Raw genomic sequence first — 22,392 nt, 5'->3', positions numbered from 1 at the left:
AATGTTTACGTTTTACCTCTCATTAAGCAGATTTGAAAGATAGGTCATAAAATATGCATCTATACTGAGGACATCCAATTGGTATAGCCTCCCGCTAGCCAGTGAACATCTAAGACCATCGTTCACAGAGTTTCTGTGTTAATTAGTGGTGGAATGACAACCAGTAGTTTAAAGATCCGTATATCTTATTGTGAAATACCGGTGGTAGAACCCTTGTATATTTCTTGCACCGACCTATGCTTCGTATTGTCCCAGGCCTGCTTATGTGATGAGGAATGTGGGGATTATTTTCCAGGAAAGTCTAATCCGTGAAACCCCTAGCTAGTTACAGTTTACCGGAAATGATTCTGATCATCATCCTCATCCTCCTCCACTCTTCGTATCTACTAAAGGAGGAGACTACATCATTGCTTTTCGCTCATTTTAGCAAGTCCTTGGTCTTTCTGCCACTTTTGTGCTGAAAATATAGTGGGAACATTAGAGAATGAGTTGCATTATAGGGAGGATGTGGTGTGGTTAACTGACTACTCTCAGATATGGCCCTCCAGCTAGTGTCTTTACTGAGTAAAGGGAAATCCTATGCCTACTACATTTGTTATTGGCGCGATTGTCTCTCCCTATCTTAATTACTGCATAGTTACATGGATGGAAAATATATATATATATATATATGTGTATATATATATATATATATATATATATATATAGATATAGATATAGATATAGATATATAGATATTACATTATCACTGCTTCGTTTGTTTGATGCTAATGTAAATATTTTAAACAAGAACTGCTGGTTTAAATTTTCATAAACTTTCTTGTTCGTATTTCTATCCTTTTCATTAGTTCCTCATTGTCCCTGCCATTGTGGGTAGTGCCCTACTGCACAGAATGTCAGATGATCGCTGGGAAAAGATAACTGCATGGATTTATGGAATGGGACTTTGTGCTCTCTTCATTGTTTCTACAGTATTCCACATAGTATCATGGAAAAAAAGTCACTTGAGGTAAGAGAAGGCATTTATTTAAACTGTTCTTTGCAAATCTATCAGTTTGCTGTGAATATATATATATATATATATATATATATATATATATATATATATATATATTTTGCTGTGAAACAGGAACTTGCTGTATGCTTTTCAGACTTACTGGGTCAGTAAGTCTGAAAAGCACACAGCAGATCAGCTAGTTTCTGACCCAGTCAAGAAATGCTCTACCAGCATTTCAAAGAGTGAATTGAGAGTGACTGACGCTCGCATATTTCTCTCTAGTTAGTGGAAAGATAGGAGCACTATGGCTTGTGCTGTGATATGTCGACAGTCACAATTGTATCAATAGTCTACCTAAGCTTTCTTTAGTCAATTTAGTCTTAAACTCTTCCATATAGCCTTGATTTTATATAGAAATTGAGTCCGTATTGACACTTTTTACGGCCCTTGCAGTGAAATGGCATAAAATAGTTTCACATCATTAATTTATTATATGAATTTCATATATTGATTGAAGAGCATATAACTTTTTTATTTCAACATACTAGCTTTCCCTTCCGTGATCCACAGCTATGACATAAAAAGATAGTTTACTGTCAGCAAAACAATTTCATTCATAGGATTGTCTTGAACGTCCCATTGGTACACTACTATATGAATGTTTACATAGCCATATAGCTCCCTTATGTAATAAAGATGAAGTTGTTGGGTAGTAAAGATTGCCCGAAATACCCTGGTATTTTTTCTACTGAATGAGAAAGCATAGACTGCTTGTTCAATTTGGGCACCCTACAAGCACTCATCATTTTTTAGTTTGAGCTAGAGAGAGCTTTATCTGGCTGTTGTGCTCCTTCATATCATAAATTAAAAATAACAATTAGAAGTGTACAGATAGACTCCTTTCAGCAATTAGCTTTTTTTGTATCATCTGTTGAGTACACATCATTTTGTGGAGGTACACACATATATATATTCTACTTGGAATAACTTTGGCGCCTGTTGATGAACCTTCGCCTAATTTTCAAAACTAATGGACAGCTCCGTTCCGCTCCTATCCTGAAAGTCTTGGAATGATTCGTCAAGCAGGGGGCGAGAAAAAAGGGGGGGTCCCAAAACATGTTTTCCTCATGCAATTTTCCATAGGAACTGCTCATCGCGGCTACAGCCTAAACTGCGTAACGGAATTACACCACATTTGGCAAAGAAGTAGTCCTTAGTTCAGACTCATGCCTTTTGCTTAAATGGCGTAAATCTGTTTAGTAGTTCCTGAGAAAATCCCAATTAAAAGTACATGTATATCTTTGGCCGCGCAGGATCCGTGCACCATGCCGAGCATGAGCTGTATGCTAATTGGCTGTCAACACTCCAAATCAGGAATTTAATTTAAAATGTAATTTAATTTAAAAGAATTTATAAAGCGCGCGTATGCCATGCGGCTTCATGGCGCTGGTGAACACTAAAACCAGAAACAGGGGAGCAAGAAGATTTTTAGGCTGGGAAAGCTTTCAAGAAGAGAAAGGTTTTGAGTGATTTTCGGAACTCCATATAGGAGGCAGCTGAGCGTAAGGCCAGCGGGAGGGAATTCCAGAAGGAAGGAGCCAGGACAGAGAATTTCAGGCCCCCCATCCGGTTCTTCTTGAAACGGGGAACTGTCAGAAGGCACATAGAGGAGGAGCGCAGCTCGCTAGTAGGCTGATAAACTTGAATTGCTGAGGAAATATAGGCAGGCGCCGTTGCCGCTCGGGCTTGAAAGGTGGTACAACCTAATTTGAATAAAGCCCGCTCCTTAATCGGCAGCCAGTGAAGGGACTTCAGTAAGGGTGAAGAGTGGTGAAATTTGGGCAGCCCGAAGATCAGCCGGGCCGCCTGGTTCTGAAGGCGCTGGAGGGCATAGGCGGGAACACCGTTATACACGATGTTCCCGTAGTCTAGCCGAGAAAGAACCATCGCCATCAGAATCAGTTTAAGGGCAGGGACAGAAAAGAAACGGGAGATTTTCCGAATGGTTCGGAGCATAAAAAAGCAGGAAGACACAACAGAACTAATCTGGGAGTGAAGGGTGAGTTGATGATTGATGGTGATGCCAAGGGTTTTAACAGAAGGGGAGGGTGAACGGGGGGAACCTAGAGACGGGGGCCAAAAGATGGGGGACCAGGGACTGCCACTGCCGCCGGTCAAACAAACTCAGTTTTATCCGGGTTGAGTTTCAGATGGTTGTGATTCATCCAATCCCGGATAAATAGTATGACCGACTGAAAGGAGTGAACACCGGATTGGGAAGGGGAAAGGTTAAAGATCAGCTGGAGGTCATCGGCGTAATTGTACACCGTGACCTCCATCTGTTGCAGAGTAAGCACAAGGGGAGGATGTACAAATTAAATAGTAAGGGAGAAAGGGAGGACCCTTGAGGAGCACCACACTGAACTTATTTATTTATTTATTTATTTAGCGATTTATAGAGCGCCTGGTGACCCGGAGGCATCCCCGCGCTGTAACATTTGTGGAGACCAGAGGGAAAAGGGAACTTTATTTTGGGAACAGCAGAGTTTTCAGTTTTTTACTGAAAGTGAGATGACTGGGTTCCAGCCGCAGGGGGCGGGGAAGTGAGTTCCATCCAGCGGATGCTTTAACAGAAAAGCGTCGGCCGCCGGTGCGTGCCTTCCTGTATCTGGGGACGTTGGCCAGACGCTCGTTATCCGAGCGAAGGGACCTGGGGGCCTTGTATGGAGTGACCAGGTCTCTCAGAATAGCAGGGCCAAGACCGTTGAGCAGTTTGTGTGCAGTGCACAGGGCGTTGAATTCGACCCTCTGACGTATTGGAAGCCAGTGGAGGGGCCTTGATCGCTGGTTTGGCTGATACTCTGGAAGGGAGGTTCATAAGGAGCCGGGCGGCTGCGTTCTGCATACGCTGGAGTTTAGCCATGGTGGCTTCAGGAGCTCCCAGATATACCATGTTGCTGTAGTCCAGCCGCGCAAGGATCAGACCTTGGACCAGGAGTTTCCTAGATAGGGGCGGAAGTAGTGGGAGGATGCTGCGGATGGAGCGCATGAGACCAAAGCAGGTGCCTGCTGTTTTGGCTGCTTGAGTTTTCAGCGACAGTTCGGGTTCCAGCCATACTCCTAGGGTCTTAATTTCTTGTTTCGGGGTGGGAATTTCCTCGAACACGTCTGGCCAGACCGATGGGGGGATGGTGGTCCATTGCTTGCCCAAAAGCATGACTTCTGTCTTTGATCCGTTTAGTTTGAGCGATGATTTGCCCATCCAGTTGTGAATTTCCTTGAGGCAGTTCAGCAGATTGTCAGGGTGGTTGTCCAGATGTGAGAGTGAGACGACCAGTTGCGTGTCGTCCGCGTAGCTCACTATCTTGATCCCGAAGGGGGCGACGACATCTTCGAGAGGGGCCATGTATGCATTAAATAAAGTGGGGCTTAGTGATGACCCCTGGGGGACACCGCTCGTGAGGGGGAGGGAGGCAGAGTGGGAGTTGCCATCCCATACCTGGAACGAGCGCCCTGAAAGGAAGGATTCTATCCATGTGAGCGCCGAACCTGCGAGCTCTGCCGCGGCCAGCCGATGGAGTAGGACCCGATGGTTAACCGTGTCAAAGGCTGCGCTGAGATCCAGGAGGATCACTGCCACTGACCCTCCCTTCTCGCGGGGGAGCTGATAAGTCGGCTAGGTGGACAGCCTGAGTGCGGCCATTGAGGAAGGAGCTAATCCAGGCCAAAGTCGAACCCCCCATACCCGCCGCCCTGACACGAGATAATAAGATGGAGTGATCGACCGTGTCAAAGGCGGCGGATAGGTCGAGGAGGACGAGGGCCTGGGGGGTGTTAGTGTCTAGTCCTTCCCTAAGCTGGTCCATGACCGAAATGACCACCTTCTCGGTCGAGTGTCGGGGACAGAAGCCAGACTGGCAGGGAGGAAGATAGCCGCTGTCCTCCACGAAGGAGCTCAGTGTCTGGGTGACATGAATCTCAAGGACCTTACCCAAAAAAGGGAGGACCGAGATTGGACGGTAGTTAGCAGGGGAAGCAGGGTCAGCCCCTGGTTTTTTCAGAATAGGGATAATGGCGGTTGCCTTGTGGAGAGCAAGCACTGTGCCTTGACATAGGGACTCGTTCAGAAAAGTCAGAGGTGGCAAGTAAGAATCAGAGAAACATTTTCGCAGGACATAGGCCGGACAGACGTCGGCTGGGGATCCTGACTTAACACGGGCCAGGAGGGGAAGGAGAGACTCCTTGGTTAAAGGGGGTATGATGTTAATTGTTGACCTATTAAGCGGGGCCTGGGGATCATAGAAAGAGGGGGGGAGTGTGAGGGATGTTGGATTTAATCAGAGCGACCTTATCGATGAAATAGTTATTGAGCGAATCGCACAACAACTGGGAAGGAGGAATTTTAGGGGATGTACTGTCGGAGGAGGCCAGCTCGCGCACTGTGGCAAAGATTTCCCTAGATTGGCTCTCAGCGGCAAGGATTTTCTCTGAGAAGTAGTCAGTCTTGGCCTGTAAGATGGCGTTTTTATATTCCTTACATACAGTTTTGTAGCGGGCTTTGCGGGAGGGGCAGTAATCAAGCCTCCAGGCGCGCTCCGCTTGGCGCACCTCCAGCTTTTTTGTCTTAAGGAGGGGGGAGAACCATTTATTTGCCTCATGAGCGCGCCTAACCGTGACACGTCTCAAAGGAGCTTCTTGTAAATGTAAATGTAAATGTATTGCGATTTATATAGCGCACGTATCACCCGAAGGCATCAAGGCGCTTGCCTTGGGAACCCGTCCTGGTATTCCCCTGTGAGATAACCCCAGCAGGGTATCCACAAGGTGAAAGCCAGGCATCCCGCCGCGAGGGGCCGTAGTGGAGATTAAGCAAGCTATTGCCCAGAGTCGCAGAGTGTGAACCCGTGAGTCGAGTAGGCACCGGAACGAGAATTATCGAGTCCGTGGAATTTTTGAGCCCAAGACCCGCTGAGGTGGGGAATTGAACCCTGGTCCAGGACCGATCTCAGCTTCCGGGTCTGCCGCCTCTAACCCCTGAGCCACACTTCTCCTCTCTTCTCTCTTCTTGATCACAAGCTCTCGAGAGCCAGCCATTGAGCATGGCTACTTGAGACAATGAAGGGGCGCCCATTAGGTCAGGGCAGGAGGATGACCACGTAGCGCAGAGAGCGGAAATGTCTACCTTGCTCCAGTTCCTGGCTCAGGAATTTCTCGGGGAAAAGTGTATCTTTACCAAGTTAAGGTCTAGGTGAAAAGAAATCAAAAAGTGGTCAGACCACACACAGGGAATAACAATAGGCGTGGTAATAGGAACGTATAACGTCCAGATTTGGTCCAAAGTGTGGCCACGGGAGTGGGTAGGGGAGTGGAGGTGGGAAACAAAATTAAGACTAAAAAGGAGCTGAGAGGAATCTCTTGACGGGGCGTCTTCCGCCAGGTCGCCAGGCCAGAAGTTGAAGTCCCCTAGAACTAAAACAGCTGTAAAGGGTAAGAATTTCCCGAGCACAAGAAATCTCCATAAGGTCTTTAGAAAATTAAAGATACTTTCAATAGTCCAAAAAGTCAGTTCCTTATTTATATATTTATTTCTCTTTGTCTTTTCTCGTCATACATCAGAGAATTCTTCATGAGTATTCATCAAGTTCACATCAACGTAGCCAATGGAAAAAACCAATTCCAACACGTGTTTCGTCATGGGGCACAATCTCCCAAATGACTTCTTCAGGGCTACAAATGAAAGTGAAATAATACAGGGTATAAGCACTGTCCATAATTATAAAACAACCATCACCAACCAGTGATCACTCCACACTCAGATCAGGGTGTCGAGAAAGCCCAAGAATTGTGAGTAGCAAGAAGGTTGCATAACACTAACAGTGTTATTCACACTAGAGAGAGGAAAGACTAAAGTTTACAATTTGTAGTACTATTACTAGGTTCCATAGGGAATATAAGGTACACATAAAGAAAGAGACAAGGGGAAAAGAAGAGCAAAGCAGACCAATATCTGTGTAAGAACGCATGCATATATCTAAATGCACTAGTGCAAAGTCACAAAATATATCACCCGAAATAGGACCTAATGGGCCAGTGAAAAAGGATTATCAGAACTAATAAGCCTGTTTATGGTCAGAGAATTTTGCTCACCATATAAATCAGACGCTTCGATAGTATATATATTTTCAATTCCAAAGGGCAATAGTATTCCAAATACAAGATAAGAACTAGAATAGAGGAAAAGTAAATTAGGGCCTACGCATTCGAAAAATAGGTAGATAAAACCAACATAAGGCTAAAACTACATCCAAAAAGAGCATAATATCCCAATCGGTCATAGGGATAGCATAAACATTATTATAATAACTATACATTAAAATAACAGGCAATATTGGTGAAAGGAATGAGTTGAGGACAATTACCTGCATCCATTCCTTTTATTGAATTTCTTCATATAAGTAGTAATTAAGTCGATATTCTGCAATAAAGGTATGAGCCAGTATATTAGTTTTAAATTTGTACTAGCATTATGTGACACAAGTCCTGACCTACAAGTAATCACCATTCTTAAACACCAAAAAGGTATATTCACTGTTATGGATTAGACATTAAAGTAAATGGGCTTGTACAGTCTAAAAAGGCAACCAACAAAGGGTAAGCCTAAGGTATATTGTTTATAAAAATTCATACTCGTAGTGCCCTATTACTCAACTAAAACTAAATATTTAATGAATACCTCAAGAGTTTCTGTATTTATGCAAAAAAACGGGATAAACCCGATCAATTTAATGCATGGGAAGTTATCTTTAATATGTGTTTTACATCCTGGCATATCACGCCAGGTTCTAAGTACCAGTCAGCATGTTAACAGCATCAAATATCTATAATCAAGAAGAGGTCTAACTCAAACTTCAAGTAAAATTTATACAAGGACGTAAACACATGAAACCACATACACGGCGTCCCAAATGCTATATCAGGGACTATGTAAATATCGTAACATTGTGGCTCGTCAATCTCGCGAGCCACACAGATAGACTTAATATAAGAAATGGCCCTGGCTACTTCTATGCAAAAAACGATTATTTAAAAGAGCCCAGTGTAGCGTGTAACACTGAGCACACGTCGTAATACGATAGCCCTCCGGCATTACAAACCACATGTAGAAGATCAATATTTAAATGTGCCCGGTTAAGCAAATGGCACGTAAATACACAAGCGTATAATTGCGTTGTAGCATTGGAACAAATTTATGCGGTCAACAAGCTGCACGTAGAGATTTGAGTAAACCGGTACACCAATACGGATGCCATACGCCAGCCTGAGGAATAGTATAAAGGGCTTACCTAGGAGAGTACTCCATGCTGCATCAAAAGGGGTCCATTTACGTAAATCAGCCTCACAACAACACACGGCGTTTAAAAACCTGTTCGCACCTAAGGGATGTGATTGAAATAAACGTAGGACAATACATATTCGTAAATGGCCGCCATCTTAGGCTAGTCAAATCATTTCGCAAATACAAGGATTGATAGCCGAAATAGCGTCAATAAAGTTATTCAACTACGCCATTCGCATAACAGTAAATAAATCTAATTTCTAATTCAATATTAAAGTGGCCCAATTCAAAGGGAAGTATCAGCCTAGATATTAAATACAGACCACATACAGAATATATATCAAATGTGGAATTAGTTCGGCAGTGTAAAGGAAAATATGTGCAAAGAAACTGAAAAACCACTGAAAAGTCTATGTGCTCCATAAATACAGAGAAAATTTCATAAAAGAACTAATGAAGTCCTAGTTTAAATGCAATCAAAAATATTCACAGTATATAGGATTGTCTATGCATGATCATACAAATAAGTACATTAACAATCTTAGTACTCAGATAGTCAGATAGTACCAATCATATTAAAATGCAACACGGACAACCATACAGCTATACATCAAATCTTGTGTTTCATAAGACTTCACTTATACAGAAGTCTTATTTTTTGATTGCATTTAAACTATGACTTTATTATGTTTGAAATCAATGTACAACTTGAGGCTTCATTTTGACATTTTTTCTCTTATATATGTTACACACTTTCTTCTTTCCTGGTGCACCTCCTCCTTTTCGGCTTTCCTTCATATTGGTGTACCGGTTTACTCAAATCTCTACGTGCAGCTTGTTGACCGCATAAATTTGTTCCAATGCTACAACGCATTTATACGCTTGTGTATTTATGCGCCATTTGCTTAACCGGGCACATTTAAATATTGATCTTCTACATGTGGTTTGTAATGCCGGAGGGCTATCGTATTAAGACGTGTGCTCAGTGTTACACGCTACACTGGGCTCTTTTAAATAATCGTTTTTTGCATAGAAGTAGCCAGGGCCATTTCTTATATTAAGTATCTGTGTGGCTCGCGAGATTGACGAGCCACAATGTTACGATATTTACATAGTCCCTGATATAGCATTTGGGACGCCGTGTATGTGGTTTCATGTGTTTACGTCCTTGTATAAATTTTACTTGAAGTTTGAGTTAGACCTCTTCTTGATTATAGATATTTGATGCTGTTAACATGCTGACTGGTACTTAGAACCTGGCGTGATATGCCAGGATGTAAAACACATATTAAAGATAACTTCCCATGCATTAAATTGATCGGGTTTATCCCGGTTTTTTGCATAAATACAGAAACTCTTGAGGTATTTATTAAATATTTAGTTTTAGTTGAGTAATAGGGCACTACGAGTATGAATTTTTATAAACAATATACCTTATAAATATATAAATAAGGAACTGACTTTTTGGACTATTGAAAGTATCTTTAATTTTCTAAAGACCTTATGGAGATTTCTTGTGCTCGGGAACTTCTTACCCTTTGCCTTTGAATCCTCTGATTCCACAGAGGATTGCTTTGGGGACGCTGGTGGCCGCTTTCCCCTGTTCCCTTGAGCCATCTCACTTGGAGAATACTATATTAGTTGTAATTGCGCATACTTTACCCAGCCTCCTTTTGTTCTGTATTGCTAAAACAGCTGTATTATTGACTACTAGGGTGGCCAATAAGTCCTTAAGAGCAGGAATAAACCCACATATTATTGGTTCATCCTCAGGACAAAAAATGATTGCCTAAAGAATTAATAATTAAGCTTGAACCCCATTCCGGATAAGCTAAGGATCGCTTTGGAGAGAGTATTGATCCTGGTGACTTGGACCAGGGCATCGTTTTCCCCCCCGACTCCCTAGTAAATGGGCAGACTATATCTGCCCAATTAATATCCCTAGAAATTCTTTAGGCAATCACTTTTTGTCCTGAGGATGAACCAATAATATGTGTGGTTCGAAACGTCGTCGACAATAAGTACACTAAATGCAGAGTTAACATATTATTTGAACATGCATATGTGTATAATGTGGATTATCATTTTGCAATTTTAATTGTTTGATAACCTATTGTTGCCTGAATATTCCCTCCCTTCTGTTTGTTCCCCAAGTGTGTTGGTTGGACATCGGCTGGTGTCCCACTTCCATCGCACTTTGTGCTTCATTCCCCTGTTTTATATTACTTTCATCAAGAAATTAAAGTGTCCGGCTGGGCATTCTTAACAATATAGTTCTATTGAGTCTATATTTATTGCCTTAATTCCCTTCCTTTTCTAAGGACTGTTGTCTTTTGAAAATAAGTTTCTACCCATGGTCCTTAGCTTACTGCGCCCTGGGTTCCCTTGTATTACTTAAAAGACTGCTCATGGTTCGAGCATTGGAGAACCATCGCTGCCGTTCCCAGCCCTAATTTTTTTTATTTTTTTTTGCTCGTTGAGCAGTTTCCATTCCCTGTTTTTGTTTTTGTTCTAAAAAAACAAAAAAAAATGTTATTTTCAGAACTACCTCCAATTCTCATGAAAGAGCTATGTTCTTAAAAAAATGAGTAAGTGAAGTGGAGTGCATTGATAAAGGAGAGGAAAATGAGTAAGAAAGCAGAGAAAGGTATGAGAGGAGAAAGGAAGTGAAGTAGGGGGACTGAAAGCAGGTGAGTGTGGGGAAGGAGAGTGAGGAGAAGGAGAGTGAACATGGGGAATGTGGATATTCAAAGAAAATGTAGAAAAGGAACGGGGGTGTGGAAGGGTAAGAAAAGATGCATTGCTGGAGTTGCATCATTTTGTGACACACTCCAGCAATGCATCACTTTTGCGCTTACAGATATGTCTGAAATACTGATGTATCTGTAAGTACTTGCAACATAATACGTCATAAATTAAATATGACGCATGAGTAGAAGACTGAAGGCCTCATTTATACGCCACCGGTACGTCACTTTTCGTGACGCACCAGTGCTGTAAAAAATGCACCTTCTTGAGTCATATTTACAAAGTGACGCATCTAGGTAGATGCGTCACTTTGTAAACCCATACGCCATATTATACCTACGTCAGGTGTAATGTATGCAAAAGGGGTGTATTGACGCAAGAAAGGGTCGTAGATGTGACGCAGTGAAATTTATGAGATTTCACTGCGTCACTTTTAGGACGCCCTTGTGTCAAAATCTTGTGCCTGTATCACAACAGTCATAAGACTGATGCAGGCCCTTTTACATGGGACTTGCCCCATGTGAAAGGATGCATTGCTGGAGTTGCGTCACTTTTGTGACACACTTCAGCAATGCATCACTTTTGCGCTTACAGATAAGTCTGAAATACTGACGTATCTGTAAGTACTTGCGACATAATGCGTCATATATTTAATATGACGCATGAGCAGAAGACTGAAGGCCTCATTTATGAGGCCATGCGTCACTTTTACGCCACCAGTGCGTCACTTTATGTGACGCACCTGTGCTGTATAAAATGCACCTTGTTGAGTCATATTTACAAAGTGACGCATCTAGATAGATGCGTCACTTTGTAAACCCCTGCACCACATTATACCTACGTCCGCTGTGATGTATGCAAAAAGGGTGTATTGACGCAAGAAAGGGTTGTAGAGGTGACGCAGTGAAATCTAAAAGATATCACTGCGTCACTTTTATGACGCTGTTGCGTCCAAATCTTGCGCCTGCTTAACAGCAGCCGTAAGACTGGCGCCGGCCCTTTCACATGGGACTTACCCCCATGTGAAAGGATGCATTGCTGGAGTTGCGTCACTTTTGTCACACACTCCAGCAATGCATCACTTTCCTCTAAACACTCAGCATTATTTTTTTACTCTATTTTTTAACACTGTTTTTCCCCGTGGTGCACTCAGGCGCTTACCCCGTGAAAATTTAAAAAAAAAAAGAAAAGTTTTTTAGCCCTTCAAGGTCCTTCTAGGCCCCCCTCAGAAAACCTGGGGTGTCTACTCTGCCCCTTTTAATTATATCCCCCTTTCTTTTTTCACCTCTTGTGTCTCGATTCTACCGAGACACAAGATGGCGGACTCTCCGGACTGTTTAGAATGTTGACAGACACCCGACAGCCAATCAGCTTTCCGCATGCGCACTCCCGTAGCGCGCCGGGTGCGCTCCCCGGTACGCGCACCGGGGAACGCTCGGAGAGCGCCTATATATATATTTGTGTTTTTGAAGTTAATTTTCATAAAAACCACTGGAGCAATTTTCACCAAACATAGCAAAGGCACATCTGCGTATCAGTCCCTACAATTTTGCCAAATTTGGCGTAATTCCGTTCAGCGGTTCGGGCTGCAGACTTGTCAGACCGTCCTATGGAAATTAACATGGAGAAAACACGTTTTGGAACCCCCCTTTTTTCTCACCCCCCACTTCACGAATCCCCACGAAACTTTCAGGGAAGGAGCGGAGCGCAGCGAGACCATTTTAAGGAAAATTACAGGCAGATCCCTCAGTCGGTGCCGAAGTTATTCCCAATAGAATGTTCCAATTTCCTATGGTAGCCAATCCTAACTGTAACTACCTACTGGTGACCGCCAGTAGTGTGTGTGTGTGTGTGTGTGTGTGTGTGGAGCCTGACCCTACGGAGTGGCCTCACACACGGGCACGGAGTAGCCCCTTTCTTTTCACCACGAAGACAACACAAAGTGAGGCCCAATACTGCTGACAGGCTTTTATTCGAGTTAGAAAGCAGCACAATTCCTTTTACCAACGTTTCGGGGCTCTGCCTTGATCACGGTAAGGAATTAATTGAAAGCAGGAGTGCTCAGGCGCGCTTTAAAAAGGGTTAATCACATGACTGTTCTTTGCATTCCTGCACTGTAATAAGTATTAAACATTCATGCTCGAAGTCGTCCGATTTTATATCTTCAATTGGCATTTGTTTTCAATTGCACAGGCACAGTTCCTTAACAGGCATTTCTGGAGCAGTCAGGTGAAATTAAACAAGATGGAATTCTTTGCCTTTTTTTTTTTTTTTTTTGTTTTTTTGTTTTTTTGGAAATGACATAGGTCAGAACAATAGTACATCGACACAATCCTACCAACATTTCTCCGGTCATCTAAATGGTACAGCGAACAGGTTATGAACAAGCCCCCCTTTGGCACACCTCCCCCCCACCCCTCCACCCACCCCTCCACCCACCCCTTCCAGACACAACAACCGCCATTGCAACAAACCCCATTCCCTCATCCGCTTCAACTCAATCCAACCCCCCACCCACAGCAGACCCACCCCAACCTGGTCCGACAGCAGCTCGCCCACCCCACACCGCAACAGACCCACCCCAACTAGGTTCAACCACCACAACAGTGTGCTTAACGCTCGGGGCAGCAGGTAGCCAAGTAACATAGTCTCTACCTACGTCTCAGAACTCTCGTGAAGCCCCCCACCCGCCCCCACCATGCACCATAACCAGGCGGTAAGCAGCAGTCCTAACTATAAAGCTCTTCCGTCACGCGCTGCCCTCCACTGTATCATGCATAAGGACCCCGATCCCGGGCCCCACCACCTGCAAGGGATAAGCAATTAGACACCCGCAGTAGTCCCCAACTAGCACCCAGAGCATATGTACAACAAATCGCCACCAGAGCGGCCCCTCCCGCCTCGTACAGCCCTTTTGCAATGTCACTTATCTGTGTAACTAGCAATGTCCCCACTAGTCAAGAAGCTTCCCGACTCTCCTCCTGGGAAGCAACAGCACTCCGCCTTCCCGAGGCATCCACACCGGAGTCACATAAAGCCCTCCATCGGAGACTGCGCTCAGTCCTGGTCATCCAGTCGGCTATCGGTCCCCTCGCCCTCGTGGTCCTTTTCAGAGTTTGTTTTCTGTTCCTTCACCCATTTTTTCATCGCCTGTTGCAATGCCCTTGGGCCCGTGAAAATATGAGTGTCCCCCCTTGTTGACACGCAGTTTGGCTGGGTACAGCAACGCATAGTCCAGGCCCATCTCCCGTAGTCGTTTCTTGTGGGGGATAAACTGTTTCCGCTCCTCCTGAACTTTAGCTGTGAAGTCCGGATACAGCGAGATGGCGGACCCCTCATACTGCAGGTGCTGCTTGGTTCTCGCCAGGCGGAGCGCAGTGTCTCTGTCTCTGTAGTTGAGAGGAGCTTCGCTATAATAGGGCGTGGTGGCGCACCAGGTTGCGGCCGCGGGGCTAGCGACCTGTGCGCCCTCTCAACTGTGAACATGGCTGAAAACATTCCGTCCCCTAACAGTTTCGTGAGGAGCCCTTCCACAAAGCGTTCCATGGGACCGGTGGATGTGTTCTCCGGAAGGCCCGTAATACATAGATTGCTGCGCCGAGAGCCTGCCTCCAAATCCTCAGTCTTATCACTCAGGACCTGCATCATCCTTTCCATTTTTTTCTGGGCCGCGTCCAGGTCCGTCTGCGCCTCCTCGACTTCCGTCATCCTTCTTTCCGCCATATCGTGCCTCTCTGCGTGCTTGTCCAGTCGTTCCGCCATGCCGTCCATTCTGAACGACATGGCATCTATCTTGGACCCCAGGGCCGAGATGCTAGTCTGGATTCCCTGCTCCATCGAGAGCAGCATAGTGTTTATATCTGGGTCAACACTCCGGGCTTCCTCCGTCCTCGTCGCAGGGCCATCCTCCGTGGCCGGGCTTTGTTGGAGCAGCCGTTTTTGTGAGAAGGGCAACTTGCTCTGAGTCTGATCCCCCTTGCCCATTGCGCCTCTGTGATCGTCAGCAGTCCACAGTGGAATGTAGGGCCCCCCCCGGCCGCTCACCGTGCTGTTATTCGCAGGTTCTCAGCCAGAAGTTTGGAAAACAGCGCAAGTCATCCCTCTAAAAAAAAAAACCCAACATCCCTATCACTCAATTTCAAAACCTCAGACCCATCTCCCTCCTGCCACAATGTGCCAAGATTATAGAAAAAATAGTCAACAAACAACTCATGGCTTTTCTTGAAAAGGAAAATGTACTCCACCCCTCTCAATCGGGTTTTAGACCTGGCTATTCTACGGAATCAGCTGTACTATACTCAACAGAATGCATCCGCAAGATGGTAGACAAAGGAGAAACAGCAGCGTTGGTCATGTTAGACCTAAGCGCAGCTTTCGACACTGTGCTCCATGCCACGCTGCTGTCCCGACTCTCACACATAGGAGTGAAAGACCATGCTCTGGCATGTTTCAAGTCTTTTCTCTCTAAAAGATCGTTCCAGCTGCACTGCCCACCCTTTAAAACATCTTCTCGTGACGTGAGCTATGGGGTTCCACAGGGCTCAAGTTTGAGCCCTACCTTATTCAACATCTATATGGAGCCCCTGGCTCGGGTCATAGAGAACTTCGGGGTAGGCATTGTCAGCTATGCCGACGACACCCAGCTCATGTTCAAGCTCACCCCAGACAGCGAGAAATATGCCACCAATTTCTCTGGCTGCATGACTGCTGTAGCCACCTGGATGGACAACAATTGCCTCCGCTTAAACGGAGACAAAACAGAAGTGTTGGTGGTAGGGAACAATACTTCAATATGGTCCCAGGCTTGGTGGCCCACGGTCCTGGGCGATCCCCCCCCCCCCCCCCACCCTGTAGAAAAGGTCAGAAACTTAGGGGTTATGATTGACGCGGATCTTTCGGGAAAATCTCAAGTCAGCAAAATCACAGGCAAATACTTCGGCACTTTAAAAACCCTACGAAAAATCATTGATCTCATCCCAACTGAAGCCAGAAAAACTATAGTTCACGCGCTCATTACTCCCCACTTGGACTATGGAAATGTTCTCTTATTAGGCCTTAACTAAAAGCAGTTACATCAGCTACAATGCATACAGAATGCAGCCACCCGCATGGTACTGGGTCTTCCCAGAAGAACATCCTCCAAAGCGGCCCTATCCAAACTTCACTGGCTCCCTGTTAGGGAAAGAATCAGATTCAAAAGCCTCTGCTACGCCCATAAAATTGCCCACAATAAAGGACCTATCTATCTCAGAAATCTACTGACTATCCATCGTCCCATTAGAGACCTAAGATCTTCTGGAATGACACAATTCAAACTTCCCCGTATTTTCAGAGCTAGAATGGGAGGAAGATCCTTCCGCTACCTTGGAGTTAAACACTGGAATGCTCTCCCAGTTCATCTACGAATGGAACCCTCAGAAATGCTTTTCAGAGCCAAATTAAAAACGCACCTCTTCCCACAATTATTTTCCTTTTCCCCTCCACCCCTCTCCCTCTGACAGTCTTTGTTAGCAGTTAGCGCGGGGACACACAGTTTGTGCAGCCATGCGCTTTATAAAATGACTTATTATTATTATTTATTATTAGAAGTACACCTTCGCAACCCTCAGATCGCCTACCAGGGGATGCAGAAGCAAGAAAAGGCACCGGGTCCACTCTCCCCTCTTCGCACCTCGTGGGCCTGATGGAGCTACCAGTTAGAGCCCCCGGCTGCGTGACCTTGTTATCACGTGGAGGGAGCCGACGACCCCAGCGGCAGTCTGGCCCAACAGATCGAGGAGGCCAGTGGGGGTCAAAATTTAGGGCCTCCAATGCTGCCCAACAGATACAGCGTCCTGTGCTGGCGCAGCCCGGCGGGGAACCGGCCCTGCCCTCTGCACCGCGTCCTCAGGCCGCGCCGCACCAGCCGTGCAGTTCAAGTAGTGGCGCCAGGTTTTCCAGGGGGCCGACCACCTCGCTACCCGAGGCCACCCAGGCAGCCGCCCCCGGTGTTGTCCCCGCTGGCTCGCGCTCCGCCTCAAGGTCCTCTCAGGCCACTGGAGTCTGGCCACTACGCCACCGCCTCTCCAAGGGGGGGCCGCGGCCTCTCCCCGCCTCACCACGCGGACTCACCGGCTCGGTGGCGGCCCGCCGGGGTCCCGCCAAGAAGGATCCAGGGACCGGAGCGGAGGTTGAGGGTCACTGTCTCCTCAGGGCGGCCTCCTCTCACAGACGGGGGGGGGGGAGGAGCCTCTGTACCGGCCACCGGCAAAGTCTGTGGCAGCACGTCGCGTGACGCCGGCCGGGCGCCGCGATCACCCGAGCTCGCTGCTTGCGGCCCGATCTCCCAGAGACGCGAGCCCCTCCTTGTCTGGCCGCGTCTCCCGTTCCTGGGCGCCGCCGGGGCGACCGCTGTGTCCACGCTCGTTGGGGAGATGGAAGGGCCGAAATTCGCCCAAAGGACTGTGCTGTGAAAGGATCCTGCAGGATATTTACTTCAGTGCATGGCGGAGCTGTGGGACTAGGCAGCCATTTCGCTTGCCGGCTAGCTCCGCCCCCTTTGCCTTTGTTTTTATACTCACTGGAATCACCCTGCATAGAATCTCTTCCTTGGGCTTAAAATTGGTGTTGACTTAATTTCATGTATTTTTTTGGAGGAGTTTAAAATGTGGTTCCTGTGTAATCCAGTGTTTTCCGTTGTCTTGTCTCCTGTCTTTTTGGCCTCTCACTCTCCTGCCAACTTGTTGCTCTTCAGACAAATGCTTTTACCTCTGTCTACTCTACCAGCCTCATAGTGAAATCGGTCTATTTATTTTGTATTTTTGAGCATTTATTGAGCACATTTTACCCAAGGGTGTCAAAGCACTAGCAAAGAATAAGAGCAACTACAGAAGAGACGACCAAAGCTATCCATCAGGGAAGGGAGAAAAGCCAGGTTTTGAAATGCTTGCGGAAAAGCCCCATCGGAGTACAGACTCTTGGAGTGGGTAGTGTGTTAAGTAGCTTAGCAAGCATCCCAAAAGCACCCCTCACCCCCACCCCCTCATCCCCGAAATACCCCAAAACCTGGTTTTTCAAAATCTCGGTATCTTCACCTTTCTAAGGCAGGCAGACCTCAGCTGTCTGTTGGGGATAAACCAGTGGAAGGCCATTCTTAAGTGCATCGGCACCTGGAAGTAAAGAGCCGCGTGAACTAGACCGAGGACTTTGTAAGTCGCACACTTCCTGACAAGCAGCCAATGCAGGGAGCGAATGGCCTCGGACTGACCAATGTTTTAGGCACATCTAGGACAAGCTAGACAGTAGAATTCTAAATAGTATTAAGTCTATTAGGGGTGGTTATTAATATTTCTACGTACAGAGTATTACAATAGTAAAGGCTCTATGTAATGAGCGCGAAGACCACTGCAACTCTGAGCTCGGCTGTAACTAGAGGAAACGTTTTCTTGGATTTTTGAAAATTTAGAAGCCAGAGTTTCCAATCCTCTGCGCCTGGGTATCAAAGGAAAGGAAGGAGTTGAAAAACACACCTTCATTTATAGCTCAGTGACTGGAAGAGGTAGGGGGCTGCAAAAAAGAATGCCACCACAGTTCAGACCATACCGACATTTGTGCTCCAAAAATCAGGATTTATTTATTTATTTATGCATTTTTATATAGCGCGGACTTTACCCGAAGGTGTCAGAGCGCTTCACAGAAGGAACAGAAATGAAACATAATGAGAAACATTACAAAAGAACAGATTACAAACGCAAACATTACAGTACATAAGGTAATAGTGACATTTGTGAGCAAACAAAATACATGAGGTAGTAAAAATTGTGAGCAACCAAAAATACATGAGGTAGTAAAGGTAGTAGTGACAATTGTGAGCAAACAAAATACATGAGGTAGTAAAAAGTGCACAGGAGGAAAAAGTGACAAGTGTGCAGTTACAAGAGAAAACAAAGTATCATTTGGGGTATAATACTGCAAAAGGTGCTAGGCACTCCAGCCCAAGAACAAGTGTTATGTAGGCAGAGGTGGCACTTGTGCCAGTATCAAAGGTAAAAACATGTGAGAGGTCGCAAATCGTGTGTTACAAGGGCAAAGTGGTGTGTGCATGTTACAAAAGGGCACAAAACACAAGTACATGGAAAATACTCCAAAGAGGCAGACACTCCACCCCCAGGAATATACTGGGAAGGCACTTCCATGGTCGTGGAAATTATCAGTAGTGGGAATCCTTCCTCCAAATAACAAGAGGACGTGAATTACTTTTGGAGGCGTCTCTGGAGGAGGAGAACTTTGAGGTCCCTTTTGAAGGCCTGGGAGGAGGCGGTGGTCCGGAACTGAGGCGGAAGGGAGTTCCAGATTCTCACTGCGTTGCCTGAAAAGGATTGGGCCATTGTTCTCTCCTTCTTGAAAGTGGGAGGTTTAAGTAGTAGATTCTCCGCATTGCGTGAAGGTCTAGAGCCTCCAGAGAGTTTCAGTTTATTCGCCAGGTAGCGAGGAGAGGAGGAGTGCAAGGCTTTGTGGGTGATACAAGCGGTCTTGTAGATAGCTCTAGCCTCGAAGGGAAGCCAGCGGAGGGTGGATAACATTGGTGTGATGTGATCGCTTCTTTTGGCCCCATAAATGAAGCGAGCTGCAGAATGGAAAACAGACTTAAGTGGGGACAGGTGAGATTTGTGGAGGCCAGTAAGAAGAGAATTGCAGTAGTCAAGTCTGGAGAGGACCAGCGATTGCACCAGGGTGATGAGGTCCTGCTCCGGGAAGAAGCGTCGGATTCCCCAAAGAAGGCGCAGTTGGTAACGAGCAGATTTAGCAATAGAATTGATGTGGGGAGTTAGGTTGAGTTTTTTGTCTAGAATGACTCCAAGGGATTTTGCGCTGTCGACAATGCTAGGTTTATTGTTTAGTAGATTCATCTGATCCATCCATGATTGGACCGGGGGAGGAGAGACTGAGGAGGAGAAGAGGAGGAATTCAGTTTTGGAGGGATTCCGAATCAGTTGATGAGTTGACATCCAGTTTTGGATGGAGTCCAGAGTAGAGCTTAGGAAGGAGAGATCATGAGTGGAGGCAACCTTGAGGTAGAGTTGAGTGTCTTCTGCATAGAGATGATATTGGATCCCGGATTTGCTTAGGAGGTTTCCCAGTGGTTCTAAGTAGAGATTGAACAATGTGGGTGCAAGTTTAGAGCCTTGAGGAACACCCTGACCTACCGCCACAGGAGAAGAAAGACTGTTCGCTATTTTGATCATTTGGGATCTGTCAGAGAGGAAGGATGCAAATCATTTAAGCACAGTGCCCTCCATGCCCATTCTCTGTTGAAGGATATTGAGGAGGGTGTTGTGATTGACAGTGTCAAAGGCTGCGGAAAGGTCAAGGAGAATTAGAAGACAGGACCCCCCAGAATAGAGTATCCTCAGCGCGTCATCAACCACTTGCAGTAGGGCTGTTTCAGTGCTGCAGTTTTGGATGAAGCCAGATTGGCAATTGTCAAGAAGATCATTGTCCTTGATAGGACGAGAGAGTTGTTTTGCTACACATCTTTCTGTGATCTTCGCAAGGAAGGGAAGGTTAGTGATTGGGCGGAAGTTGTTGAGGTCCTTCGCATCAGCAGTGGGCTTTTTAAGCAGAGGGGTGACCTGCCCAGTTTTGAAGGAGATAGGAAGGGAGCCTTGCCAGAGGGAGAGGTTGATCAGAGTGGTCCAATAGGAAAGGGAATGGGTATAGAAGTCCAAGGCAATGGCACTGGGGATAGGGTCAAGAGAATGGTTGGAGGGCTTTGTTTCGCGTATGCACTTGAGAAGGGCATCTTCAGAGATGGGGTCAAAGCTCTGTCAAATGGCTAAGGATTTGCGCTCCTCTGGAGGTGTAGGATGAGCGACCTGATCCACAAGTGATTTCACTTTTTCATCGAAGAAAATTGCGAAGTCCGCTGCTCTCTTAGTAGAATCCTCCACCTCTGAGGATGGGGGAGAGCAGCTCGGAATCTGGATGAGATCGAATAGTTTTTTGGGTCTATTTTTGGCGGAGTCAAGGAGGGTTTTGAAGTGCGCCGCTTTCTCAAGGAAGATATGCTTGTGGTACTTGGATCTTGCTGTGCGAAGCATGGCTAAATTGTCCGTGGAGGGCACTTGTCTCCATTGCTTCTCCAGAAATCTTAGCTGCTTCCTTTCCTCATAAAGGGATTTGTTGAACCAAGGTGCTGAGGGAGTGGGCCTTATCCTTTTGCTTTTGAGTGGAGCGACGTCATTAATTTCAGCTGCAAGCACTGTGAGGCATTGGGAGGTGAGATCGTCAACAGCTATGTTTGGGTCTAGCCTTGGAAGTGATAGCAAAGCTGATTCACAGAGGGGACCGACATCAATATTTTTGGCATCACGGAACCAGGAGATGGCCCTCTTGGGTTGGCCAAGAGTTATCGAGTGTGAAAGTTGAAGAGAGAATGGGATGAGGTGGTGGTCAGACCAATCTACATGGATTGGGGTAGAGGTAGAAAGCATGCCTGCTTTAGAAATAGCAAGGTCCAGGATTGCACCCTTAGAGTGGGTTGGTTCAATGCAGTGTTGGATAAGATCGTTTGTAGAGAGGAAGGTGGCCAGCGAGTTCGCAGAGGAGTCTTGCGGTACGCCCCAGTGGAGATTGAAGTCACCCACGAAGGTCTGATTGTCACTTTGTGTGTATTGGTCGCTGATGAAGTCAGTGAGATCTTCTATAAACGGAGGGCCACTACGAGGCGGGCGGTAAATGATATGGAATCTGAGCGGTGGACGGTGTTTCAATTGAAGCTCAAGAGAAAGGCATTCAAAGGTGAGGGAGGAACTGATTGGAGAAGCCTTAAGTTGGAGGGCGTTTCTAAAGATGACTGCAACACCTCCCCCCGTGTTGTCAGTTCTGTCATTCCTAAATATGGAGTAACCTGTGGGTAATAGGAGATCAAACATAGAGTGAGAGGTATCTTTGAACCAGGTCTCTGTGAGGAAGAGCATGTCCAGTTTGTGAAGGGTGATGGTATCGGAGATTTCAAGTTTGTGTTTTACTGCAGATCTGCAGTTGTGAAGCATACAGCGCAGCTCTGTCAAGACTGTTTTGGTGACGGGGGCACTTGGGCTCTGAAGGGTGATCGGGATATTGTACTTATGTGGGGGTGCTCGGGAAGGTTTAGGTGGATGCTTTGTTCTGACAGAGGTGATGGTCGGAATAGTGTAGATAGTGGGGTTGCTAGGGTATGTCTGTTGAAGGAGGGTGGCGTTCAAGGGCTTGTGTGAGTTAAAGAAGTTAGCAGACGAGAGGTTGGGCTTGGCTGTATTGGGGTGAAGGGGCGAGGTGCATCTCATGGGAA

General features: G+C 46.0%; 1 protein-coding gene across 2 annotated transcripts in view; it reads left to right on the top strand.

The window, feature by feature from the left end:
- MMD (monocyte to macrophage differentiation associated) overlaps positions 1-22,392 on the top strand; it is a 534,703-nt gene that overhangs the window by 409,155 nt on the left and 103,156 nt on the right. For both annotated transcript variants that reach the window (XM_086930869.1, XM_086930868.1), the window contains exon 4: positions 849-1,009. In XM_086930869.1, the coding sequence (XP_086786995.1) occupies positions 849-1,009 (161 nt within the window). The remainder of the gene's footprint in view (positions 1-848; positions 1,010-22,392) is intronic.

The sequence above is a fragment of the Lissotriton vulgaris genome, chromosome 7, assembly GCF_964263255.1.
Source record: "Lissotriton vulgaris chromosome 7, aLisVul1.2, whole genome shotgun sequence".
NCBI classification, from domain to species: Eukaryota; Metazoa; Chordata; class Amphibia; order Caudata; family Salamandridae; genus Lissotriton; species Lissotriton vulgaris.
This window is presented reverse-complemented; position numbering and strand designations above follow the sequence as displayed.